This window comes from Barbatula barbatula (genome assembly GCF_947034865.1).
Source record: "Barbatula barbatula genome assembly, chromosome: 20".
Lineage (NCBI taxonomy): Eukaryota > Metazoa > Chordata > Actinopteri > Cypriniformes > Nemacheilidae > Barbatula > Barbatula barbatula.
This window is the reverse complement of record NC_136783.1, coordinates 14,137,395-14,164,614: the sequence shown is the minus strand read 5'-3', so window position 1 is coordinate 14,164,614 and position 27,220 is coordinate 14,137,395. Positions and strand designations below refer to the sequence as shown.

General features: G+C 38.1%; 2 protein-coding genes across 12 annotated transcripts in view; both read right to left on the bottom strand.

Moving 5' to 3' along the window:
• Positions 1-19,888, bottom strand: part of ndrg3a (ndrg family member 3a) — a 30,341-nt gene extending 10,453 nt beyond the window's left edge. For 2 of the 6 annotated variants that reach the window (XM_079483660.1, XM_079483659.1), the window contains exon 1: positions 2,857-3,137. In XM_079483660.1, the coding sequence (XP_079339786.1) occupies positions 2,857-2,907 (51 nt within the window). In that variant the 5' untranslated portion in view covers positions 2,908-3,137. Of the gene's footprint in view, positions 1-2,856; positions 3,144-6,770; positions 6,804-7,724; positions 7,799-19,760 lie in introns of those variants that run through there. The other 4 variants (XR_013788105.1, XM_079483658.1, XM_079483657.1 and 1 more) reach the window with 4 other exon arrangements.
• A 162-nt stretch (positions 19,889-20,050) lies between these two features.
• On the bottom strand, positions 20,051-26,717 carry phf20a (PHD finger protein 20, a). Of its 6 annotated transcripts, none has more exons than XM_079482806.1 (18): positions 26,507-26,650; positions 25,819-25,901; positions 25,414-25,514; positions 25,161-25,332; positions 24,794-24,878; positions 24,633-24,709; positions 24,023-24,548; positions 23,754-23,816; positions 23,527-23,661; positions 23,378-23,425; positions 22,821-23,270; positions 22,361-22,456; positions 22,043-22,224; positions 21,797-21,887; positions 21,512-21,716; positions 21,108-21,351; positions 20,810-20,951; positions 20,051-20,726 (listed from the first exon to the last, which is right to left on the bottom strand). In XM_079482806.1, exons 3-18 carry the CDS (start codon positions 25,494-25,496, stop codon positions 20,584-20,586), a joined length of 2,742 nt encoding a protein of 913 aa, XP_079338932.1. In that variant the 5' UTR covers positions 25,497-25,514; positions 25,819-25,901; positions 26,507-26,650; the 3' UTR covers positions 20,051-20,583. The 6 variants fall into 6 exon arrangements, with proteins under 6 accessions (XP_079338932.1, XP_079338935.1, XP_079338934.1 ...); XM_079482809.1 differs by having other exon boundaries at positions 25,161-25,268; positions 26,507-26,601; XM_079482808.1 differs by lacking the exon at positions 25,819-25,901 and having other exon boundaries at positions 25,161-25,268; positions 26,507-26,717.
• Between the last annotated feature and the right edge of the window lie 503 nt (positions 26,718-27,220).

Sequence of the window (27,220 nt, the reverse complement as noted above, 5' to 3'; positions counted from 1 at the left end):
CTCCTGAAAGCCCTATTAGCGCAGTAATATTGTAGTTCTTCATTCTGCCATCAGATACAAATACACACACGTTTAGGTAATGTCTAAAAGGAAACCACTTCCGCTGATCATCTCAACAAAAGCTACAGAAGTGGATATTGGATAATCCTAAAGACATCAACAGGGAGTGGCTGCACAGTGCACTGAGAATTTACAATAGCACCGTCCTCCTGTATGACTGTGCAAAATTGTGACACACTGCAGCCTTCATGCAGTGTGAGAGAGAAAGAGAGAGCTTGACCCTTATATCCAACTGCGTTGAACCAAACGGAGACAGAGTTGTCTGTCATATGCCTGAGTTTCTTCTCCATCTCTCTACCGAGAGAAAACAGCTGATGGAGAGATTAATGACACAATTTATATGTCCCGACAAATGAAAAATCTAGTCTGATAGTAGAATGTATAATAATCTTACCTACAAATACTATCTTTTAATGTATCCTGTTTTTCTTTTGTTAAGGCATTTGTGCACAGAGTTCCCTCAATTTTATTCCGGTATTCAGAAGATTAAAATACTTATTTAAACATTCTTTACATTTACACATGAATATTCACAGAATCGCAAGGTTGCAATTTAAAAATTACCTTCAGCTTCTACCGCAGCATTAATCTATCTTCTATAATCTATGAGCTCAGATCAGTGGACCAGTAAATGAAGATGCACCATCACATTCAGTCCATACCGACATCAGAAGGTCCAGGTGTGTGTGTGTGTGTGTGTGTGTGTGCGAGACAATTCTGCGGATTTATACCTCCATTAAAAATCAAATATGTTTCTCTGCTGTGACTTACAAAAGTCCTACGTTCTCAGACATAAAAACATCTACACATTACAGCACTTCACATAACTCTGAGAAACTATGACTAATTTCACAGACAGGGCCTAATTTAAGCCAGCAGGCACTAAGCCTTAGTTAAATTAGGATATCCAAGTTGCTATTATAAAAATTCCTTATAGAAAAACATAACTGGTGTGCATATTTTATTTTAAGGCAAGTTATTTTCAGTTAAGACAGGTCAAACATTCATATTAAGGCTTAAGCCTTGTCTGGGAAACCGACATTTATTTTGTCCAATCAAATGCTGTCTAGAAGGGGAGTGTCCCTCCCCTAACACCATCTGTCAGCTGAGTAAGTAACAAGTTATTATTCACGGGTGTGAGATGAATAATATTTGTCAAATTATTTTATGCAGTCCCTCTTGTATTAGCACAGGTACAGATCAAAAGCTAATGTTTTCTTTAAGTGAGAAATGCTGGATGAAAAATGTTGAGTGCCTGTTTTTATAAAAACTGGTTCAATTGGAACAAGTTAGAATGTTTTCAGCTCTAGGGGACATGAACAATCAAGGCCAGAGAGTTGGAGAGTCTAAAATGTAACATTTAAAAAAATTCTCTTGTTCAATCTGGCACACTTTCACTCTTCCAGACACACACACACACACACAGACACACAAGAAGTGAATGTGGGTCTAGAACGACTGTGAGAGAGTCATGAAAGAGGTGTTGAATAGAAATGAGGCACAGAGGAGGCGACAGGGATAAACAGTGGTGGGTCATGATTAGGACAAAACCGAGACTGCAAACCTGTTATTTTGCTTTAACTGTGATTGGTTTTATGGAAGATTGGCAAAAAACATTCGAACACGATAAAGTTTGTTAAACAGAGAATACAGCAGACGACAGTAGGAGATGCACAGAACTACATACCTAACCTTGCAAAAAATCTAAAATGTTCTTCCAGATTCTCTATGGGCCTTATCCCGCAGAAGCTGATCTAGGATCTGCACCATGCAATCCGGAAAATATCATTCACAATATTCCCAAATATTGTTTCTTATAATTCAACAGGGGTGTAATGACCACAGACAATGAGGTGCATATGAATATTTTTTCCCAATATTTAAAGTAATGGATACCCGAATTATTGGAAATTCTGCTAAATGTAAATGATTACATTTGCTTCCCCAAATCATAAATATACGGTCAATCCTTGCACACTAAGCTTCAGCCCTCCAGTAACCCTGCATGTAAACGGCTTTAGAGAACGGTCAGATCCTTGCACAAAAACATAAAAAACACAAAAGAAGAAAAACATTTCTCTCCTGGGAAACAGAAGCTAAGCCAAGGTGAATGAATGAATACAGCCTCTACCCCCACCCTTCAGCTAATAGCATCAATCACAGCAGCGCACAAGCAACGGGGGCCATTACGCAGCACAAACTTGATGGAAGATAATTATACTACACACGTAACATGCGCACACAAACACATCCTAATACACTCCACCCATACCGTTGCATTAAAAACACATAGCATATATACCACACCCTGGCGATAAAGCATAATGCTTTTGAAAGTGCCTTTAAACTGCTACAAATGTCCTTGCTTTGCTTGACCTATCAGGCTGCTTAGCGGCCGTTGGGACCGTGCCACGATTTATACATTTATGTATGCATACCGAGTGTATTTTCATTGCCATCATGTGCATTTATACACTGATCTTGAGCAGTTTAGTATCGGACAAGCTTAATCTATGTGAGGTAAACAAGCTCAGCGCATGACTCGCATGACTAATGCATGCCATGAAACAGCTTTCACAGAACAACACACATCGTTGGAAAGCATCTCGCACGTCGCCTTCAAACAAACTGACATGCATGTCAACAACGTCACTTATTCCTTGTGCTATTGTATCGTATCTTTAAAACCATTCTTTCACACATCTGCTCGAACATTCCCCTGCAAAAGTACATCAGCGCACAAAAAAATCAGTCTAAGCTGTCACTAGCTGCGGTCTCACGTGCGCATGCACTCACCACAGCATCTCCAGTGCATGCATTGTGCTCAACATCCAGAACGGTTGACATGTCTCCTTGCACGAGTCACTGACAGCTTCACAGACGAGATCCAGAAGAGAAATAAGGAGTTGCTGAAGGTGGAATGGAGTAAAAGGGACAGTGGGAGCAGTAGCTAGGCAGAGACCCAAGAGGGAGGAGAGAAGGTGGAGAGAAGAGGGAGAGTGATGAAAAAAGAGGTATGTTTTGAAAGAGAGAGAGAGAGAGCAGAGATGCAGATAGGGTGAGGAGCAGCAAGGAGTGACTGCGGATTGTGCTGGGGAGGCTGCGCTTGCTCATGCACTGAAAGTGGCCCGCTCTGATTGGACGAGGGGGAGTCAGGTGGGAGGGACGTGGATGAGTGGGGTGTGGAACAGACAGAGAGGGCAAGGAAGGAATGATGCTTATGATAGCACTTTTTTCCGGGTGGGGTCAACCAGTTTACTGCTTTAGATTCAGATACAGTGTAGCACAACAGCACTGCCCAGAAGAGGTATGACCGATCAAATCGATTCTATTATATATTTATTTATTTATAATATTATTTTTAATTATAATGCAAAAGATTGAGATTTTTCACCATAAGTGACATATGAATTCCTACAGAATTCTATAGAATTTAATAGTAAAAATGATCTTTGAAGTCAACAACACACAACATCATCCCTTTTAAAAGCTAATAAATTATACAATATAAATTTTTCCAGTCCAAACTTGGCATAATTATCTGGGTCAATAAATAACATTGTTTGCACTTGAAGCCGAATTTTCCCAGCTGTTTGCGAACCTATTAGAACATACGGGCAAACTATTTCTCCGTCATGAGTCGTGACCCACCAGTTTAGAGCTATTGATCTTTGCCTGTGTTTCTGTGTATAAATCTCATTTTCTATACACCCTAAATATACCAAAGTAACAACCAGACTTAATGTACTCTTAAGTGTCCTTGGATTTACAACTGAATAATCACTATTATAAAACTCAGTTTGAAGAAACTATGACCTACTACATGCCTGTAACCCTGCAGAGGGAGAGTATAGTTTTCTCTACAGTTCTTGAGCTCTGATAAGCTATTGATCTCCTTTGCTGTCAGATGTCAATGTTTTTCAGTTAATGGGCCTCTGTGATGTCCCTGAGGGGCTAAAGAATTCAGCATTTGTAGTCTGGAATACTGGAATAATTATTCATTATTTATATTGTAAACATGAACAATTGATACTCAAATCCTTGACAACCTTAAACCAAAATGTCTTCAAAAGTAACAAAATGTACCGACTAGCACAGATTTGTGTAGTTTATTGATGAACCCAGAGCTTGAGTCATGAATAAGATTGTGTTAGGCTCAGTGAGTTAGCCTGCAGAGCATGATGGGTCAGAGTAACCTTCAGTCTAGTGTGTACATCAGAGGGCAAAATGAACTAAAACTGCCTTAAAACACTGTTGATAATGACAACATGGTCAAAAATATAAATCTTGCAAACAGAATCTTCTAAAAAGGAGACAAATATGTTACGTAGAAAGATGCAAGACTTAATTCTGATGTACTTTCTTCTAGTGACTGAGTCACAGACAATGAAAAATAACCTTGAATCCCAGTAAAACTGTTGCACAATTGTTTTTTAATCCTGGCAATGGTTTGTTACAGTTCATATTATTAGTTGGAAATTTATCTGAAAAATAAATATACTGTCAGAGTCAAGGATATTATTTAACACAATCCTCTGGCGCCCTCTATGGGTGGAGTTTATGTATGAATAATGATCAACCTGCTGGATGACTTGCAGTATTCACACCAGATGCTGTGGCTAATACTAATGGCTAAGGATTTAAGATAGAATCCCTACTTACAAATAAATAATAATATAAACAATATAAGTCAAAATAATAACTAAATAAATTATAATATAAACAATATAAGTCCAAATAAAACATAAGTTATGTTTTAATTATCACCTTCAATATGAGAATTCGGTCAGTATTCACACGCCATCTTGTCATATCAAACCTGTTTGACTTTCTTTCTTCTGCAGAACACAAAAGAAGGTATTTTGAAACGTGTTGGTAACAGAAGATTGTTGGTCCCCATTGATTTGCATTGGTTTTGTGTCCTTACAATGGGGACCTAAAGTTTTTAGTTTCGAATATTTTTCAAAATATCGTCTTTTGTGTTTTGCAGAAGAAAGAATATCAGACAGATTTAAATTGACATCAGGGTGAGTTAATGATGACAGAATTTTCATTTTGCAGGTGAACTATTCCTTTAATAATAAAACAAACAATTAACATTTTAATGTGACCTTCAAATAAAAAGATAAAGCCTTAAACCTGTTACACAGAGTATTCCTCACACCATGTTTATGTAATGTAGCTTTTGAAAAACTCTTCTTTAAATCTTTGCACTTGGTACTGAAAGAACTGGACATAATCTTAAAAGACATATACAAGCAATTTATCCATACTTGTACTTTTTACAATGCCCACCCCAAACACATAAACAACAACAAACCACACATCATTAAAATTCCTTATTAAAGGCCTGGTTGAATGTGAAATCTCATTTCTGCCAATCTCATATAAATCTTGAGTACCTATAGAATAGTATTGCATACTACGTATCTTCGAAAAGTAATTTCTTGGGGGGGTGGAACTAAATCATGAGCACACAATACATCACCGTATTATCCCTTCATAACTGTTGAATGATTCACTAAAAGTTTCAGTTGTTTACATTATAGCCAATCTTCATGGTAAGCCAGTCTTCCTATCGCTCGTCGGTTGACGCGTGGGTGGGCCATTTCTTTCGCCCTTGCCGTGGTCGTGCTTTTCTGGGAGAATAACCAAATAAGGTACTAAGAAAAAAAATTACGTAAAGGTTTTTCATGTTCGAAAAATACTTTCCGAAACCTATACGAACCTTGGGGGAGTGTATCGAGCACAGAAATAATATGTACAACTTGTATTTTGGAAAGTTGACCGTGTTAAGCATGAGAAGTTCAACATTGTAAAGAAGTCAGAATGCATGAAACAGCATTAAATCACCCCTTTAAACTGATGCACGGATTGGATTGTTGTATAGCCATATTGCACTGCCTCTCTTTACCACAAGAGAGCAATCACACCACAAACATCAGCCATCTCACATACACATGTGCATTTTGCACCATTCTTAGTGCGTCTTGACATAACAGATTGGCTAGTTCACCTTCCGCCTATCATCTCATCAGCACCTAGTATGTGTATGTTTGTGTACTGTGGCCTGTTGAGTAAGGAATGTTAAAGTCACAATGCGATGTAGAACAGGTCATGCTGGAGTCTGAGTATGCTCAATACACCAGCTGCAGGCACTATTTTTAGCTCTAAATCTGAGACTACAGCGCAGAAAGAGGCAGTCGTGATTCCAAGACTGCAGAGAGATCTTGACTATTACATTACATCAGATGTTAATCCATAAATGATCGGTTGGCCAACATAAAACCCATTAGGAATGACCTAATAAGGGAATGGCGAATAATTTATGTGAATATTTATAATTTGCACAGTACAGAAAGATAACGTTCTTTACCTCCCAAACACACTGTAGATAAAAAGCCTTTTCTTTGAAATTATATTTGGATTTCAAGCAAATCGGCTTGATCCAGCCCTGTTACACCTTATTCTATACGTGTCCTGCTGTGATGCTCTACACATCAAAGCACGTGGTTAACATACTCACATCCTTCTGTGAGGTTAATCAAACAGGCAGTTTCTTAAATAAGACATATTCATATTGAAATATGAAGGTCAAAACCCCGTTACATCACATCAACTGTCTGTTTTAGAGCAGGCACAGTAAAACTTCAAATAAGCATCTAGTAATAACTCATTTTCTAATGAAATAGCATAATACGCTGTCTTACCTGACAGTCAAAGTCTTGGAAGTTCCGAGAGTTCTACAGGAGAAAACGAAAAATGTCTATCAAACATTGCATTTCAATCAAGTTGATATTTGTTTCACCAGCTTTTGCAACGTGGATGCCACTAGATGGAGTAAGAGGTTAGCGGGCACTCATTTACGCATGACATTCCAAACCATATTCTTTATATTTATGTACACAATAAACGTACTGTTGTTGACCATGTGACTTATACGCTATATTCCTACTGTATATCTTCCTTCTGGGTAATATTTCTTTCAGTTCAGCACTTAATCACCTCACATGCCCAACGAAGCTCCACATTTCTGCACATGGCTAATGAATCTATGACATCCCTGTGTCTATTTTTAGTTCTTTTGTATGGCTGTTGGGTGTTTTAAAATGATGAACCTCAGTGTATAGCAGTAAACAGGGGCTGTATGAGCCTCAACCTAGTTTCCCTGTCCTTTTTATTCTCTCCCTTTCCATTCTTCATTCCAGCCCATCCATTCCTTTTTCCATTCCAATCTCCATTTGCTCTCACTCAGTAGAGTAAGTCCTGCATAAATGATTCAGATGAAATAAAAACAGTGGTAGGGATGTGGCTTGCTTGGGCTACAATCCAAGAGATCTTTTACATAGGAAAGAAAAGAAAGCATGTGAATATTTGTATGTGAAGTTGAGGTGTAATACATCAGTGTATTAGTAGTACTGTATGTGTATATTTAGTCATGAGCTGTCTGTACAGGCTCTATAAACTTCTCTGTATTATTAAGTATACAAAGATGACTAGTACATACACATGTGAAAAAATTGTGGTTGAGTTGAAGTGTTGATACTAAAGTGTTGTAATACTGGCTGTGCCATGTTGTTAAGTGTTCTAGGGCTTGCAAAGGTGTGTGCAAACATACAAATACGTGCATGTGCATGTGTGCAGGACACTTCTGTTTATTTCACCTTGTAGGTCAGCAGAGGCTTGATTTCAGTCAGCTGAACGTCTTGTAGCTCATCCATCACTGTGTCCGGCTACACTGTAAAGACAAACACAGAAAAAAAACATTTATGAAAGACATCACTAGAGTATGTGCAGAAAAAATAAGTACTATATATACACAATTAATATTGCAACATTACTGTTACACACAGAATCTTTGTTTTGATGAACCTTTATGATGATACAGACTGTAAAGGTTGACCATTTCCTTGCATTGTTGTCAAGCTTAAGTCTAGCCATACATTGTACAAAAATGTTACTCGCCAACTACAATAAAATGTTTAGTTCAGGGTTTCATGTAAAATGTATATTATGTCTTTCCATAAACATGGGATTTAACGTGCCCATTATTGCTCAGCTTGTGCCTGTCCACAGTATTTATGATGACTGAAATTATTTAAGATGATTTAATGTATAAAGTGATAGTATTTGTATAATAAGCCATTTTAGCATTTTGAATCCATATTCACATGTTATGGGCCAAGCTATGTTTTTTTTCCTGAACATATGTTCATAACATGTTTATTTTTCTGTCCTTTATTTTGTAATGACCAGGCAACCTTACATAAAACAATACCAAATAACAACATTTACTTGTAAACAGTAATAAAAGCAGAGCTTGAGGGAAACCACTAAAATCTGCTCTTTTTAGTTGCCGTGGGAACAGGGCTTTTTTGACGAAAGGATACGGTCTACTGACAAATATATAAATGTTGCATGATTCTGGGCCCTTCCACTAAAGTGTGCTGATTAATATTCTGAAGGTTGAGAGGTACACAAACATGCTGAATTTGTTTAGAGGATCAGAAGATCACCCTTGGACAAACCCTGTTTTCACGGAGACAAACATGGTCATGCAAGATGCTCGTTGTTTATTTCACTTACATTGGGGCCTCGATTTGCCCAGACTGCAAATAAGAGAGTACGCAAATGGAGTCCCGCTTTATGACTTCTTTAATGTCTGCTCAAGGTTAGAAGGACACATTTTTTATCTCAAATTTGACTGGTATCCTTAGAAAGTCACCAAAACGTATGCAATGGCCGTGATATTTAGTATAAATGAGGTCCTTTTACCAGCTGACCTCATGTTTGGTGGAATAACATTGCTGGTGCTGACAAAGCTTATGTGATTTCCATTGGCCTCATCTGTCTTCTGTCAGTCATTCAACCCTTCTAACCTTGAGGCTGGCCCAAATGTGATTGGCTGCTTTGATTCTAATGTTACTATTTACTTAATAAATTGTATAAATACTATATATTTGTATCATTATATTACTATATAAAATAATTTTACAGAATTGGCACTCAAGCACAACATTTTTCTTCAACATCATTAAAATGAAAACAGAAAGAGGACATTTGTGTCAATATCTCCTACTCGATCCTAGTGGCAGAGCCGAATAGAGCATTATATTTAGAGCGTCACAAAAAAGGATAAGAATCTTTAACATGCTAGTACAGATTTGTTAGATTTCCGACCACTTCCATTTACTGTCAAATAATCTGGGCCGAGTTCAAAGGGCAAACTGTAATCATGGTCTCTAAATGTAATCCCAACACGGGCTGAAGAGGTCAGACTAGAATTGTGAAGCAGATTCACACGTTTTGTACACGCTGTTCTACCAAGAAGAAACGCAGGGTTTTCTATTTGCAGCCCGAGTTAACTTCCTAACCAAACTACGGATTGCAATCAATGTCGTGTCAAGTCTCCACCCACTTTAGTTGTGTGTTCAATGGAGTGTAAAATTGTTGCCATAGAGATAAAAAGAGCCAGTTTATTTTCAGTGATGGTTCCCACAGGGACAAGCAAGAGTAATGAAGACTCAAAACAGCAGACTGAAACATTCGATTCCATTCATAGATGAGCTTTCTTAAGTACAGATGTAAAATCTATTAAAATTCCAGATCCCACATCTTCCCATGTGTATTGCATAACTATCCTTTTCAAAAGGTTTCTTCCTCCTTTCAGTGAGATGTTTTGTGAAACGTGCATCTATGCAGCTACGAATACTCGAAATAAATTAGTTTTCTTTGCATTATACTATCAGAAGCACGTAAATTTGTCTTTTAGTGCACAGTGTCTGTTAACCACTTACAAATGGTTAAGGAGCTCTTCTACGACTGGGACACACACACAGACAACCTTGTGTAACCTTGTGGAGACATTCCCTTCATATACTCACAAAGAAACATTCTGTGCTTTTTCTTAGACTTTACAAATGGATATATTTGACAAATGGGTGTATTCATTCAAATAGTTAGGTCGACAAAAGCATGTCAAACATTGTTGTAGATTGAGATGATCGGTGCCCACACTTACTCACATATGCATACATTATGAATGAAATAAAAAAGATGTCAGCATGCCCGTGTAAACAAATCACGGATGACATCCCAAACCACGCCCACTATTCTCCTGCTTTTTCTCTCTTTCACCTTGAAGCTGTATACAGCACACAAATCAAAACACACATTTCTAACAGTCGATAAGGAGTTAGCACAGATGTGGTCAGATGGTCTGTGGCCTCTACTCTCCATTGGTGAACCTGAGGTGTGCACAGTTATTGCAGAAGGTTAATAAATCAGTTGTGTGCTATGACACTGTGGTGAAATACATAAATCTATGTGAGAGGACCCAAATTAGCCCATCGTCCTGTCAATAAAATAAAACCTTCAATGCAAATAGTTTCGGACTGATTGGACAGCAGCTTGAAATTAAATAGCTCAATTAAGACCAGACTTTTTATACTGCTCCGCAACATCTGGTTCAGCTCAGTCGGATGGAAGTTTTAATCTTGTGTGGCAGTATAATTCTGTTTGAGGCGCTGTGACAAGCTCAGAGCGGGATTAACCCCAGCGATTTGGTAAGAGAATTACAGGGAAAATCTCTTCAATTTGTGTTTTTCCCACATTAAAATAAGAGTCAAAAAGCAACAGGGTGTTTTAATGCCTTAAACCAAACCCACGCTTGAGGGCGGGGCAAGTACAAGAGGCAGATTCAGAAATCCTTGTGTGTCCTAGGGCGAAAACGCTTTCTCAAAGATAAGGTCAAAATAAAATTTTGATCCTGCATAAAAACGTACGACTGTGTTTTCATTCCAGCTTTTGGCATTTTTTGCAGCGGATGGTTATGGTTCATTTTGAGTTCCATACCTCCCCTGTGTGAAACAAGCCGCAACATCAGTATATCATGACACACCATCATGCTCTCTATAAATCATTTACTCAACGACCTTTTTAAAGCAGGTCGTTCCTACTAATGGCATCCACCACAGTGCACTTACATGCATGCTCATGTGTAGAATATAAACCAGGCTAGCCACTTCCTCTCAATCCCCGCCCACTTCACAGGGAGAGTTGGAGCAGCTGCATGGGAAGCTGTGAGACATGACCTCAGTGTCTGTGACTGTCATCAAAACAAAACCCTTAACATATTTCACAGATCTCATGTCAATAACCTGACAAACTCTGTAAAACGCGGTGGTCATTTCTTCCTCTGGAAAACAAGAGAAATCTATCTTCATTCCCATAGGAGAGTCGAGACAATTAGATTGACAAAGGGATTTCCAGTTTCATCTGCAGGGTGCGTTACAGGATCAGAAAACCCTGCCTGGTGGGTGTGCAGTCAGATTCAGATTCCATCACTAAGGTGAATTTGGGGAAACCCCTCGTCTAACCGATTGCATCTGAGTTGGGGCGATGCACTTCTGTGGGTACAGCCAATTCCCTAGACTGTCTGCCAAATAAGGACTTTGATTCATCCACTAAGGGCAGAGGGGCACCCTGTGTGACGCAAACTGCCACAGAATCGCAGTGTTACATCAATCACTCTGAGCTAGAGGTCTTCACAGGTCCAAAAATGTGGACCTAAACCCGAAGAGACCCGTGATTGTGCTACACAGACCCGACCGGGACCCATCCAATATTTAGAAAGTTGGACCCGAACCCGTTAAGATCCGAGAAATGCCATAAATATACTACCCAGACCCGACTATTATTTGAGAGTTAGACCCGAACCCAGCTGGAAAGCCAGTTCCTGGACCTGATCAGTAAGAATTCAGTTTAAATGAATCGGTTCAAATGAGGCATTCGTTTGCTAGTCATTTTGATCATGGCGAGCGTTCATACAGGCGAACTCACTGTAAAAATGATAACGCTGATTCAACTGCACGGCTTAAAACATTACAGTGATGTAAGCCACGATCATTTAGAGAAACTTAAATGAATTAAATTAAAAGTACTTGGATGCAACAGAAACAATAGTCACATGAACAGCTGAGAAAAACAGCTAATAAAGCAGCACAGCTCCTAATATAGCTCTTCAGGAGGAACATAATGCAACTCTCCAGCGCCTCACTGTGCTGATAACAAAACAGCGCCTCTATTGTGGCGTAATGCAGCAACTGCAGCTCCAAATGTAAGTCCATTGAGTGCACGCAGTGTTTTTGCAAAGGGCGCATAGCGTGCAGGGAAAAGTCCAGCTGCATTCAATTTAATTTGAGTACATTTGGATGGACGCCAGTGGGGCTCTCCGCAAAAATATAACTCGCAAATTAATATTTTTTTGTCGCAAATACGACCGTTTTAGGCTGAGTCTGGGGCCCTGATTCTCACAACTCTCTCTCTCACACACACACACACACCCACACACTTATATACACATATCATAATTAGATTTGTTTTCATTTATAAAGCAGACTATGGAAGAACCTTCCTCGAATGCATTTGGTGGAGTGCATAATTCCTTAAGGGTCACATTATTTAGCCTTACAAGATCAGAAAGCCATTCGCCGTATATTGATTCAAGACTTTTTTTGATGGCATCATCAGTAAAAGCATTATCATGGCTTCCATCCACAAACACGCACACACACAGCTCAAGAAATTAAAGTATGAAATGCTGAAAGTGTGCTTGACTACAACTAACTGGATGTATGCCCGATTATAACACTGTTCTCCATCATCTGATGAATTACAGCGCCATGATCAATAAAAATGTATGTACAAACATCTTTTTATTAAAACTCTATTAACTGCCAGTCGTATATGGGCAGAAATAAAGCCATGTTAATTGCATTTGTGAACAAGGTGAAATTTAAAGGAGTATAATTTACGTGGCATGGGAACCCTGTTTGGTCTATAAGAGCGACTTTATTTGAAAAGAGCACTGTGCGATTTCAGCACATCAATTGTTTTTTTTTGTGGGTTAGCAAATAAGACGTGGGTGTTTATTAGGCGACATGAAACGTTTGTGACATCAAAAACAATTTAGATTAAATGCGATCACAGAATCCATCTGGTTCTGCAGATGGTGTTTTTTTGTCTTTACACGGCTTTCTCGATGCTGCAGATATTCACAGAAGCTTGGAAGGGATATGATTGAATTCTTGTGGCAGTGAATTGAACAGTGGCTTCTATAAGTGGAGAGGATTCAAAGCAGGTTAAATTACAGCATTAGGTTAGGACTTTAAAAAATGCAGACAAATCTTTAGTCTTTACTAAGCACAATTGACATTCATCTGTTGCATGTATTTCGCACAAATTAATAGATGATCAATAATCTACTTACAAGAGCACCAAAACACAGGCACAAAGTAGAGCACACGGCATTAGATGGTGTTAACAAATTAACCTGCTTTTATAAATGACAGAAAATAAATTGCCCATCTGTTCGGACAAGATGTGAACCAGCTAAATGACTTCCTGCTGGCAGAGCCATAAAAAAAATCCAAACGTTTAACGTGGAGTCTATGCTCAGTGGATAATATCCTGCATCAGCACATCATGTCTAAAGGGAAATCCCACAGGGATGAGAGAATCAGCCTGAAATCCCATTCAGATTTTATGTGAGCAAACCCTCTGTGCCTTCTCATTTCTTTGCTAGAACCTATAATGTCTGGAAAGGGATACCATAATGTCACTCCCGCCCTGGACAAGTATTTTATTTAAGGACCTCACTTTGTTCTCAGAGACATTATTAGGCGGCAATTGGAAATGCCTCATCATTTAAAAGGGAAAACATTTCTTAAAGCTCTCTAGGGATAGTTAACCCAAACATTTTAATTCCACCATCACTTATTCCCAAGACTCTTTCTTCTGTGAAACACATATACATTTTTTTGGGGAGAAATGTCTCAGTGATTTTGTGTCATGCAATGGAAGGGGTCAATCCTGTTGGGTTATCAACGTTCTTCAAAGTATCTTTTGTGTTCTGCAGAAAAAATTGTCAAACAGGTCTGGAATTACATACAAATTAAGAAATCATTTTTATTTTCGGTGAGTTATGCTTTTAAGATTTGCCTGCAATCAGGGTCTTTCCTTGTTCAAAATAAGGCCAAGGTGGTGACATCCTGATCTTGTAAATAGGCCCATGTTTAGGTCTGCCATCCCTTTAAGTGGCTTTACATTACAAACAACATATAAAAGCTTGTATGTTTTCGGAAATAGTTTTGCAGCTGTATCTGTCTTTTATAAATGTGATCAAACTAAAGACTCTACTGATATTTGAAGGATAGGATACTGTTCTGTAAGATATGCAGAAACTGTCTGAATTATGAACACTTTAAGACACCCGACATAATTTTGGCCAGAGACTGAGGCCACACAAAATTTGACTGAGGCGGCTGCCTCCAATTTTTCTATGCAGGAAAAACCCTGGCAATAGAATTAAAGGATTAACCTATAAAAAGATGTACATTGCTTCCTTCAGCACAAACATGTAATTTTATATAAAAACATTATCATGTTTTCATCCTATATGGTGGTCAAAATGATGAAGCTCCAAAAAGCAAATACCTCCATCATTAAAGCAATCCAAATGACTAAAGTGGGTTCATATATAAATTTATTCTGAATTGAAACGATACAGTTGTGAGAAAAACAATTAATATTTTACTTAACGTAGCAAACTTAAAATGCAAACAAGCAGATTTAAGTGCTTATTTTAAATACGTCGGTCTTCAAGTCAGAGAAGTGCCGCAATGTGACATTTTTAGTGCTCAGTGTCCTATGTCACTGGCTGCATAACTTGCCAGAAAATGATCTGATTGGCTAGTTTATATTGTAAACACATGGGGGTAATGCTTATTGAGAAGATTCAAGTGTCAGGCTGTGACAGCTAGTGAGAGAAGCTTTGATGGACAGCACAGAGCTGACGAGTGGATTGGAATTTGGGACCAACATCTGTCAGTGAAGCATCTATATCAACAGACCTATCAACTCTCAGTCAAATGTCTAATCACATTCATTTTTACACCCTCTGACAAAGACTATTATTAATAACACCTAAAGAGATCATAACCTGTATTACTTATGCAAGAAGCTTTAAACTGGAGAACTGGCTTACAAAAGGAGTGTGATACGTTTTGGTTGTACAGTATAAACACTGTGTACCAAAGAAACTAGTGCAAATCTCAGGATTCAACAATAGACTTGAAAATAAAAGCGTCTACTGCGATCTGCCCGAGTGCATGATCACTATATGATGAGGATTTTGATGGAATTGCTTGAGACATCTCAGCAGGCCTTTCTGATGGAGCCATCAGCCACAGCTGTCAAACCGAAAATAATATGGGGGGGGGTGGTTATTGGAGATTAAAAAAATACATGGCACAAAACCAAAGATACAGGTTTTGGATTCGAGCGGTTTGGCTCACGACCAAGATGACCACATGATAGCCAAACAGTCCGTGCGAGAGGCCAGCGGGAATGACCTTATTGCTAATAAGACATGGTGACATTCATTAAATGGGCTCAAGCTACAGTGTGTGGACTAGTAGCGGAGATTACATTTGCATATTCACTATTATATATATAGCATGCTTTTTAATTTAGCTAAAGCCATTTATTTTATAATTGAATATTTTCACTAGCTATTCCAATGCTGTGGATGTTGTGTGTAGGACCAATGTAACCCTTTCAGAAGCTCACCTTCAGGTGTGGACTGATCAATGAGGACCACATCTTAAAATGCAAAACAAGCAAGTTCCCCACTCGTGTCGACGGCAGAATCCAGAAATTAAGGTCAATGAACTCTCATAAATAAGGTTATGCTAACAACTGCCTTCCTAAAAAAACTGTTCTACAGTGTTTCCTTCATAATGAGGTTAAAGGTCCAATGTATGAAACTTGCAACTAGAGGTGAGGTTGCGACTTGCAACCAACGTTTCGCTCCACCCTTCCCTTTCGAACCACTACGGTGGCTGACACAGCACTTAGATGTCATCCCCCTGTCTTTGTTGAAGGAGATAACGCATTTACGAAACGGGCTCTGTAGAGCAGTTTGGGGATACTGTAGAAACAAATAAGGCTGCTCCAATTGATTGGTCGCAGATATTTATCGGCCAAAAATCCCTTTAAATAGCTTAGTCAGCAATCTCTATAACGGCCGATCAAATTACACAAAACGTGTAGACCGTAGGTGTTCAACTATCCAGGCTGTGCTATACAGACCAAGTGGCGTATGAGCTCAGGACTGTTCAGCTCACTTCGGTTGCCTGCCATTCCTTTTTGTTGAAGTCTGAAGTAAACTGATACACGTACACACTATAGATATATTCGGTTTCCCAGAGTGATAACTGTATTCTACTTTCAAACTAATCCCAAAAAATGCAGATAGTGTAGTGACCAAAGCCTTTCTCCAAACTATAGGCAGTGTGTACGGAACCGAACTCAATAACTGTGTTTATGACGCATCTAAATGCCCACCAGAGATGTGTTTTCGTCGACTCGTATGTGAGATGCTAGAAAATAGCAATAAAATAAGTGTTTGCTTTCGCACACTTCACGGGGCTAACGTTAGCCGTTTTGTTGTATCGTCTTTTGGCAGAGGATTTATTTTTACAATGAAACACACATTGTCTCAGCGACATGGCTGCGATGGTACAGTGAGATTTACAAGACCGCCCACCTTACTTGCGTTTAGATTTAGGCGGTCTTAGTCAAAACCAAATGGCGAATTCCATGCAAAGGGACCCAGCAGTGTATGTATATAGAGATCATTTTAAGGCTATAATAAACATTATGCACTGGACTTTTAAAGCATTGAAAAACAGCCATGCAAAAAAAAGATGACTGAAAAACACTAAAATTCTATAATTGATTTCTTAATCACGCAACATAAATGTGATGTGACGTCTGCTCGCTATTCTCACTTCCCAATAGATTCCATTTCAAAAACACACTTAACAAAGTGTCATAACAGAGTGTCAAATTCTCCATATATTAACGTAGTGCTAATACATTAGTTGTATACCATCACTGTACCATGATACCACAGTAGTTTTTTATGTAATGGTTTAAAGAGTTTTGACAAAAAAAAGCTTTGTAGTAAATAGGGTTGTGAATTTATAAGGTTAGGAATTGGATTCTTGATTTAAATTTTTTATTTCCCTTATGAATTCCCTTATGAAAGTGATCTGCTGATAACTCAATAAAAGCCCTTATAAAAATTTACCTTATTCTTACTATAGTATTTGTACAAATCCTTACTATCGAATTTGTAGTAAAGCACAGTAACTACAGTAGTAAAAATTTACCATTATAACTGTTTTTCTCAAACGTTTTCTGCCATTTCTCACTTTAGAAGTACATTCGCGCTGAAGCCAGTCTGGACAAAATGTAAAATTATAATGGATAATTAGATAATCTAATCCGTATTTAATGTCTTTTGTCGTGTTGCGTCTGGTGTATACACGGTGTTATAGTAACTACAGTTTTACCACGATATTTAAAGTTAAACTATGGTAATACAAAGGTAGTAAATCGGACAAAACATGGTTTGTTATGTGTATATATATATATATATATATATATATATATATATATATATATATATATATATATATATATACAAAACGGTGCTCATAAAATTATAGATATTTTGCAAACAAGGCAATAAGCACTAAGCAGTCTAAATGACCATACAGGTTAATATCGAAACTTTGGCATTGAAACTGGGAATCAATACCCACAATCGGAATTAGAAGTAGAAATAAAGAGATTATTACGGATATTCAAGATAAAATTCTAATTATACCCAACCCTAGTAGGAAACAACAAATATACATTAGAAAACATCTAAAACATTTGATCTAAACGTTGTTGAAGCAGATTAGCTTTTCTTTTTTCTGTCTGAAATACAATACAACCGAGAGGAATAAAGAGTTTCCAATAGCTTTACAAAAGCGTCACACACTTCAGATTTGAATCTTGCAGTACGAGACTGTCTGGAGATACAGCTTGGAATCTGTCTACATCACCCAATTAAAAGCCTGATACCTGTGCTTCCCTGATCTTCTCCACCTGGTGCTCATAAGATACAGTATATGACTGCAGAGGAAGGTTAGATACGCTGCTCAGTATATAGCAATAACAACATCGAGGACTCCACTATACAGCTATACAACGATAACTTTCCATGGTAACAACCACACTACGGTTACATATTTAACTTTTTAAACACACACACAAACCAAAATCATGATGATGTACACTAAATGCCTAGGAGACACTCAGTCTCAGTCTAACACCAAGGGTTTCCCATTATCTCTGTTAAACAGTATAGGTTATGCCCACTGGCACTTGTGCTATTCTAAAGCGCTGACAAGCAGGGTTATTGGGATATAACACTCAATTGAACTGAAGCATTGCTTAATTAAACCTCGCTATTCCCAAGAGACCCAGGATTCCCGTCATGTATCTTTATATTGCCACTCGGCAAACTACTGGAACAGATGTTTTTCTCTATATACACATGCATGTAAATGAATAATATTCTTTAAAAATAATTTACAAATGATCTGCATTAAAAGCAAGACAACTAACTGTAAGACATTTGGCTGTCCATAGGTAATCATAAACCATTACTGGTGGTGTCCCGTGTACTCATTAACTAGAACTAATGAAAGGAAGCATAGCAATCTCATTTCCCATGTGTAATGTCTGTTTGATGAAGAGGAAAGTTTCACTGCATTTCCGTTGAATAGAAGACAAACAACTAATGATTTTAAACAACGGTGTGTTAAACCCAAATCACTTTAATACGTGTTCTGTAGTATTTACTAAGACACGTTAGTACAGCAACGTTTGTATGTAAACAGAGATTCCAACAGAAGGATTACGATGAATATCTTTGGGACCCTGTTGATACCAACAACAGGTTAGTATGTTTTGTTTGTTGTGTTAACAGTGTGTTGTAAACTGCCACATTGTCAGAGCATGCCAGACAACACACCTGCGCGAGCACATGGAGCTCACATCAGCAATACTGCGACCTTCCCATGGGCAGGTGACCGAGGACAATGTCATTTCTGTCATGCCGGAAGTTGTGTGGTACATTATTAAAAAATAGATACATTTACGCAACTTACGCGATGGCGTCTAATAATAACTGTTCGTTTATTGAAGAACGAAGGAATTTATAAAAATATATATTAAGGGGAGGTACTTCATTTGAAGTTACAACAAAGTAAATCATTTCGCAGTTGACTAGATCGACCTATATTTCAACATACTTTAACATCCCTTCGATTGAACCATACTACACTACATACTTTAGACACTTAATACGATGCAGTTAAAATACTATGTAGGATGCGGCTGGCCCTCTTTATCTGTGTAAGAGAAGAGCCAGTCTACGAACACTACGAAATGTCTGAAGAATCGAATGGGTGTAAAATGCGAACAAAAACAGATTTAAAAACCATTACGTTTCCATTTCCGATTAAATGTTACAAATCAGTGTCTAATGCTTTTTGATAAGAGAACAAACGATCTCAAATAAATTAAAGGTGCGTTTTTCTCTTGTGTTAAATTACTGGAATAGTTGTTATACCAGACAGTTAAAAACACCGAAACCTCTCAAAAGGAACAACACTGGTCTAGAAAATATAACCAACACTAACATCCATAATCGTACATCGCATCATTTTCATCAGTTCTGATCACCATTTTGCATTAAACTGTACATACAAAATTACATCATGATGCATTTAACTCACCAATCAGGAGAAAATCGTAACTGACTTCTGAAGAATCCCCTAAGATAAGGTTTGGGTAAAAAGAGGTTGATGGAGATCGTCGTCTGCACGTTTTCTCGGTTCGCAGTCTCTGCCAGCCGTGTTTTGATGTCATTATGTGGGCGGGGCTATCAGGACTACACACTCAACGCGCTTTGGAACACCCCTTTGCGCGTAACGTACCGCCCCCGTGAGGTGATGGGTGATGATATCAGGTTACCTCTTATTATAGATATTTATTTTACACAATTTAAAAAAAGCACAAAAACACAGTAGCATGATCATACATGTGACATTCCTTTATTTTAAGGTTCTCATATTTCATTGGCATGACGACATGTTAAATATCGAAGCTAATCTTCTAGACAGTTCTACATTGAGAGCGCATCAGGTGGAGTCAGGGGTTTTAACTCGTCAAAACATTGTGAATAAAAAATCGGGCCGCAATATAAAGTTAACTTAAGTAACACATTAACCATAAGATCTTACATTGAAGCCTTGTGGGGGCAGATACTTATTTTGATCAAAACACCTTACAAATGTACGAACTATTTCTTCAGTAAAGTTTGGTAGGTCCAAGTTTTGAGGTGGTCTGCTTTAAGGATACAATTTTTTAAAATGAAATCAATTGCAGCAAGCTGTGCAAGTGATCAGTACTCGTATCTGCTCTTTATTTCACAACAACTGACCAAGTCCAGTTTCACATTACAGTATTGTTCTTTGTCTGTTCTCCAGAGTCTTTTGTATATTCCCTGGTTTCAACGTGAGGAAGTCCTGTGATGGCGTTAAATACTCTCTAGCGCCCTCACGTGGCACACAACACAGCAATCTGCTGCACTTTTCCAAGTTTACTCAGTAGCTGTTTGACGCTTTGCTTGAGTTCAGGCAGACGGTCCAGAGGCTTCGGCGGTTCCAACTCACCCGTGCAGTCCAGCCAGTTTTCAAGCACTGAAAGGCAAAACGTTTATGAATAAACATTCTTTTAATTTTAAGATAATCTATCAAAACTTTCTGTGGATCATACTGCATACCATCAAGTTCTCTTTCGATGAAGTCCATCCTGTCAGTAACCTCCTCCTGTACAGCCTCGATGTGCTCCAGCAGGTTAATGTGACACTGATGCTGCTGAGCTCCGCCCATAACCCCGCCTCCTTCATGCTCCTTTCCCACATCCTACAAAGCACAAAGTTACCAAAGTTAAGGTCGATTTTTTTTATCTTTTGTACTCTTGTTGTGGTTGGACAGGTTATTACTAGAAGAACTTAGTGCTTGTTGGATAGAGTGTTCATTCTTTATCATGGTATTAGCGTTGTACAATCTGTCTCCTACCTCTGGTGTCTTCAGTTCCAGCCTTGGCTCCATTACCTGGTGCAATGCAATTGGTTTTTGGTAACAGTGGTCACTCCTTATGTAATCCGTGAAGGATGGCGATAAGAGCTCTTTATGTAAACTGGTTTCTGAGGATGCTGATGAGAGAGTTTTCGAGTCTGCGAGAGCAGCACTTTTCATCCTGGATCTCCCAGCCAGTTTCCATGGCTTCTGCCACAACTTGAGTTCTGGATGTGTCTGGCTCCTGTAGGAAAATAAAATGTTCAAAATGACTCCTGAAGTAATACAAGACTTTGGGTCTTATGGATTATTAGCACAACATCATCAAACTCTCTCACAAAATCTCTTTAGTCTATGAAAATTTCAAAGAAAATATATATGATGGAAGGATTTGCATAGCTTACTGCAGGACGTCGATTTTGAGCTGTAAGCCATTGAGCACTTCCACTACATGCTGAATATCTCCTAACAACTGATGAGTGGCTGCGATCTTCTTGCTGTTCTGTTGGGAGTAGTTCTCCAGGAAAGAGAGACCATACATATGACCAGTGTTAATCCAATCTCTGTCATACCAGTACTGGTAACTCGAACTTTGACCTCTGATTTGTCCTGAATAGACAGACAAACACACACATTGAAATATACAGCAGACAAATGCGAATACACATTTGGAAAAACATGCAACCAACCTCTGCAAAAAAAGCAAGTAAATCGTTCTGGAACTTTGTCTTCGAGGAATCCCATACATGTTCCATGCTGCCAGTATAGACATACTTCACACTGAGAAGATAAGAAAACTATTTATTAACATTATTTCTAAACATTATCTTTGTTTTTAATAAAAATGTAACATCTGACTCTGTTCTTATGTTCCCTAAGAATCGAACTCATGACATTTGCAAATGCCTCACCAATTGAGCTTCAGGAAAGCTCACCTGTAACATGAAATCATTTTCCTCTTCCACGTCACACACACATCGAACTTTTTCTCTACCTCCTGTTGTCGAGGCAATAGAGCTGAAACTAAGGGGTGAGGGCATGATGCCCAGGTCGGTCTCCATGTCATCATCACTCCACCCACAGCTGTCAGAGGACCAATCAGAAAGGCTCTCTTCATCTGAAAGCGGACCATAAAACATGATGTGAATGATGTGGATATTAAGAATGTCTAAAAGCAACATAAAATAACATGTTAACTAGGAGGATAACAGATTCAGTAGACAGGTGCATAAACAGAAACTACATTTTTTCACCTGATGTGGCCATTCTCATTTTTTTATTTTTCTTCAACTTGTAATGCAGGAAATCTCCCGACCTCTTTCCTTTTAGCCTGTCATATTCCTTCACACCTGCCGAAAAGAAAAATGTCTTACTGCTTACTGTTAGTGAGGAATGAGGAAACAACAGCGAACATCCCACATGCTTTCTGTTTTGAGTATATAGGTCAAATACAGCATGACTTTAGTGTTTAACTAAAGTTAGGCATGCATCTGGCCTTGACTTCTTCACCCAACTATTCTTCACCACACAACTTAGTTTATGAATCCTTTGCAACAAAAACGAAATACTTGTTGCCTTGAAATGTTTTAACAATCCCCTCAGTTGGTGCAGGTAATGTCAGACTGATGACAACGTTACAATATTATCTTTGGAAAATTGATGATAAAATGATAAATGATAAAACAAAATATGATTGTTGTGGCTTAGCCATACCTATGTCCATATGTCTCCTCTCTCTTTCCTTGTTGAAGCATCTATGTGTGTTGTTTTCCAGTTTCTCTCTCGTCTTCTCCTTTAGTGAAGACCACTGCTGGTAATTTTGTGCACTGAAAGTAGGGTGAGCTGTAGAGCGTCTTTTCACTCTTATCTGTGCATAAGTCTTATTGTTTACTGGCACTGTAGACAATGCAATGCACCTTTTCTTAGAACCATTCTGATTATTGAATGCTGTCTGTTGGCTGAAAACATCAGTCTGGTTGCCTGTATTCACAGCGAGATCCTCATCTACTGGATGAACATCTCCATGGTAGTACTTCATATGATAATGCAGAAGTTTAGCTTTGCGGAAGGACTTTGTACAGCCAGGAGCACTGCATTTATATGGATTATGGTCCAGGTTGATAGAGAGTACTGGTGGTGGCTGGTTTCTGACAACTCTGTACACTAAAATAGAAGTAAAACTTCACTATTAAATATTTAAAATATGAATATACATTGTCATTGATTCAAACCAGTCATTCTAAGTTTGATATATATGAATTATTACTCACATGGCTCTCTGCTGAAGCGGGTTGGGTTGTGAAAACCTTGCTTTCTAACTATGAATAAAAAACAGGGAATATTTAACACAACATACCGAGACTTTAATAAGTGTTAATTGAGTACATATATGATTTACCGATCATCTGTGAAATTTTACCTATAGGTTTGGGAGTGTCTGATGTGTCAATAGACGGTTGTGGCAGAAGTGAGGGTTCGGACTGCTGTCCATTTCCTAGAGTTCTCTGATTGGTTAATTCAGGGGTGGACTTGCAACCATTATGAAAACTTTTATCTGGAGGAAAGATAGGAACAATAACAAAATGTACCTTCTACCACACTGGCACCAGTATGTACCTTTTCTTATTAACAACAGAAAAGCCAAACCTGAATCTGTCTTGGATTTTTTGGAGGTACATCTTCTTCGTGCCATTGAAATTCTCCTTTTGCCTATAAAAGATAACATTTTATTTTTCAGGTATTATGACACTGACCAATGACATATGGCCAAGTGAGAAAGATTAAATAAAAAATGGTGATTGTGTTTAATGTTTTTTTTTATTAAATTAATAGTAATGTTCAATAAAAAAGTTTAATTTTGACATAGTAAAAATCCCAAAATACTCTAAATAAAATGAGTTATACATGGTATGTACCTCGAACCCGCTGCCTCTGTGACTTTTTGTCATGAGGAAAACCTTTGATTTCCTTTTCCTTTTGTTCTGCTTGGACTTCTGCTTCCTCAATCCTGTTTCCTTTTAACATCCTCTCATTAAAATGAAAGCATGAGTCAAACACCATAGCGTTGTCCTCTATCTTCACAGCGGTCTTCTCATCTCGCTGCTCATGCCCTGAATCCTTCTTCAGAAATGACTTACTGTAATTGTGTTGCCCTATTTGCTCCAGGACTCTCTCTCCTTCTTCATTTTCCTCCTTCATACTCATATTTTCCATCACATGTTCTTCATTCTTACGGCCAGTGTTCCTGCCTTGAATTCTGCTTTTCTTCTGGTCATCTTCATTTCCATCCCAAGCTGAGACTTCATTCTCCTCTTCCTCAAGAACAAGGTCACCCTGTTCTTCATGAGCACCGTCGGCACCATTCTCCTGCATTTTATTGACATTTTCAGGCTTTTTCACTTGAGGTTTTTCTGCATGTCTGTTGGGTAATTTCTTTCTTCTCTATTTCGGAGAAAATAGAGGGGGGGAAATGAGAGGAGAAATCGTGACACAATGTGAAATTGAAATTGAAAATGCAAAATGAACCTCTCTGATGAACGGTTTGACATGAATTCCTTTGACTGTCTGGATGACACCATCATAGAACTTTACGGTGTAGGATGCTGTGGGGCAATTTTGTTTATGATGAACCATATTAGCATTTATGTTTGAAAAACTATTCATTTTATGAATGCATCAAAGTTTACCATCTTTATTGACAGCCAAGACTTTTGCAGGATAAAATCGACAATCAGACCAACTGGCAAGAACTTTTTCATTCACATGAAACCCCTGGAACAAAAGTAAAAACAACATTTATTAACAAACAGTCTACAGCTTACTGAACACACACTTATGTGTATTGACCATCAAAAGCGCATAACAAACATTGTCCTTAAGTAGTTGTTTTGCTTTTAAAATACATTAAAATATGATCAAACACACTTTTGCGATTAATCAAATTTCCGTCTGTTATCCACATACAGTAATACCGATTGATTGAAAAAATAACACTACAATCAATGCAGCATCCCTATTTGTATGTATACCGGGATTTTTGAGCAAGTGACTTACAGGAATAAAGTTGTCCTCCTGAAGACCCTCTCTTCTCAGTTGAACTCTTTCCATGGCTCTCAGATAAGGACTGGTCCAGTCAAACCACTCATCGTGACGATGACCCCACTGGCGATAATGAATTAAAACTTTCTCATCATCATAGTCAATCTTTTCAATGTTGGCAGCATACCTATGAGCAAAAATACCATCATAACTTAAAAACTAAGAAAATGTGTAAATGGCCAAAAGGAAAGTTTAAAAGTGGACTTGCCAGTTCTTAAGACTGTCCCGTGCTTCAAGAGCAGCGCCCACCTCAAATGTTAATCCTCTTCTGTTAGGTGGTGTTTTGCTCATAATGTAAACAACTCCCTCCTGCAAAGAATATCACAATTTTTACTTACTTTTTATCACAAAAAAATGACTCAAGAACAAAGGGATTCTTTTGAAGAACACTGCAAACCAAACAACATTGCACATTATTGACTACTTTGTGGATGGAAACAAAACCACTGAGACATTTCTCAAAATAACTTCTTTTGTGTTCCACAGGTTTTAAACAACATGGCGATATAACTAATATAAATAACTTCTAGACTGAGTAATGACACAATATAACTATTAGAATTAGAAATGTTGTACATTACAAACCACGAAACATTTAATTCAATTACTGTACTTTGCTCTTGCGTGCATCATGAGAGGCATCGGTCGCCTGCTTTCACCACGGACCCCTTTCTTACAATGTCACTCTTCAAGTCACTAACACCGACAATGGAAACAATAGGAAGATTTTACTTTAATACTTCGTGAGATGCCCGTGTATTATTCTTAGTTCATAAACATGTCCCTGTAAACTCTCTTGTGCGTAAAATATACGTGCAACCAAATGCAGACGTTTAACAATTTAAAGGAGTACGAATCATTTTTTCCCGAAGACACGCCTCGCGCTCATGCCTCGCGTTCATCTTTAAAGCCCCCTTATTTATGTTTGACCCTTAGCTCCATTACGCTTAGAAAAAAACACAATAACGACCTAACTGTTCAAAATAGTTTCTTTTATGACCCCTTGAGTGGGTCAGTATGTTTCTAAAACACGACCACCAGACTTCCTGACTGATCCCCACCCTCCACCAGAAGAATAATGACAGGGATAACAGTCAGGCGCCACTAAATGACCACTGCAACAGATTCAAGCTGTAAATAAAAGATGCATCGATTTACGCAAATTTAACAACGTGTCACTTCGTTCCCAATCGAAATTCGAAAAATGGGGTATTTCTAAAACAGCTTAATTCAATAGTCGCACAAAGTCTCGTCAATGCCAACACAGTACTATGGAATACTACAATATTAGTTAACGTTACCTTGCAATGATCTCCGTTTTTGTAAATGTAAAGGCAATGCGTGTATGTATTACATTGTCTCGTAACCACGTTGTGGGCGAGATGCGCGCATTTACTATTATCCAGTGTGTTGTTCGATAGACTACCGGGTATGAACGACGCTGCAACGGCGCATGCGCATTAGGTCTACATAAAGACCATTAATGCCTGGTAGTTTGTGGGGTACAGTAATAAAACAACACGTACGTTTAAGTAATTGTTATATTATCATATTAAGGCCCGGTTTCACAGAGGAGCCTAAAGGCTAGTCTCAGACGAATGTGTGGTCTGTCTTGCCCAGAAATATCTTAAAATATAAGCCTATCAGTGCCATTGTTTTGTCTCAAGGTGCACGAGTAATGTGTTCTTCAAGTGTATTTTGATAAAAGCGACATAAATGTCTAAATTCAACCAAGGCGTGGATCTGATTTAAGCAAAGCCGTGTCTGTGAAACCGGGCCAAAGACAAAACTGGTGTAAACTAGTATTTTATTAGTGAATGTTTTTGATTCGTCTTATCAATAAACGGATGAAACAAATAAAACGTTGTATTATAACTTTGTAAAAGTTTATTATATGAATTCCTTAACATCCCTTTTACATACACAATCCAAAAGTTGTACACAATATTTTGATCATATGTAACCAATAACACAATAAATCGAAATACAGAAAGTTCAGGTTTTTTTCATCTATT

Bases quoted from the DNA above. Each gene is read 5' to 3' on its own strand.
- phf20a (XM_079482805.1), bottom strand. From the start codon at position 25,496: ATGAGCAAAACACCACCTAACAGAAGAGGATTAACATTTGAGGTGGGC. The intron at 23,426-23,526 runs GTAAAATTTCAC...TTTTATTCATAG, and splicing joins AGACACTCCCAAACCTATAG to TTAGAAAGCAAGGTTTTCAC. The intron at 22,457-22,820 runs GTATGGCTAAGC...TCTTTTCGGCAG, and splicing joins GAGGAGACATATGGACATAG to GTGTGAAGGAATATGACAGG.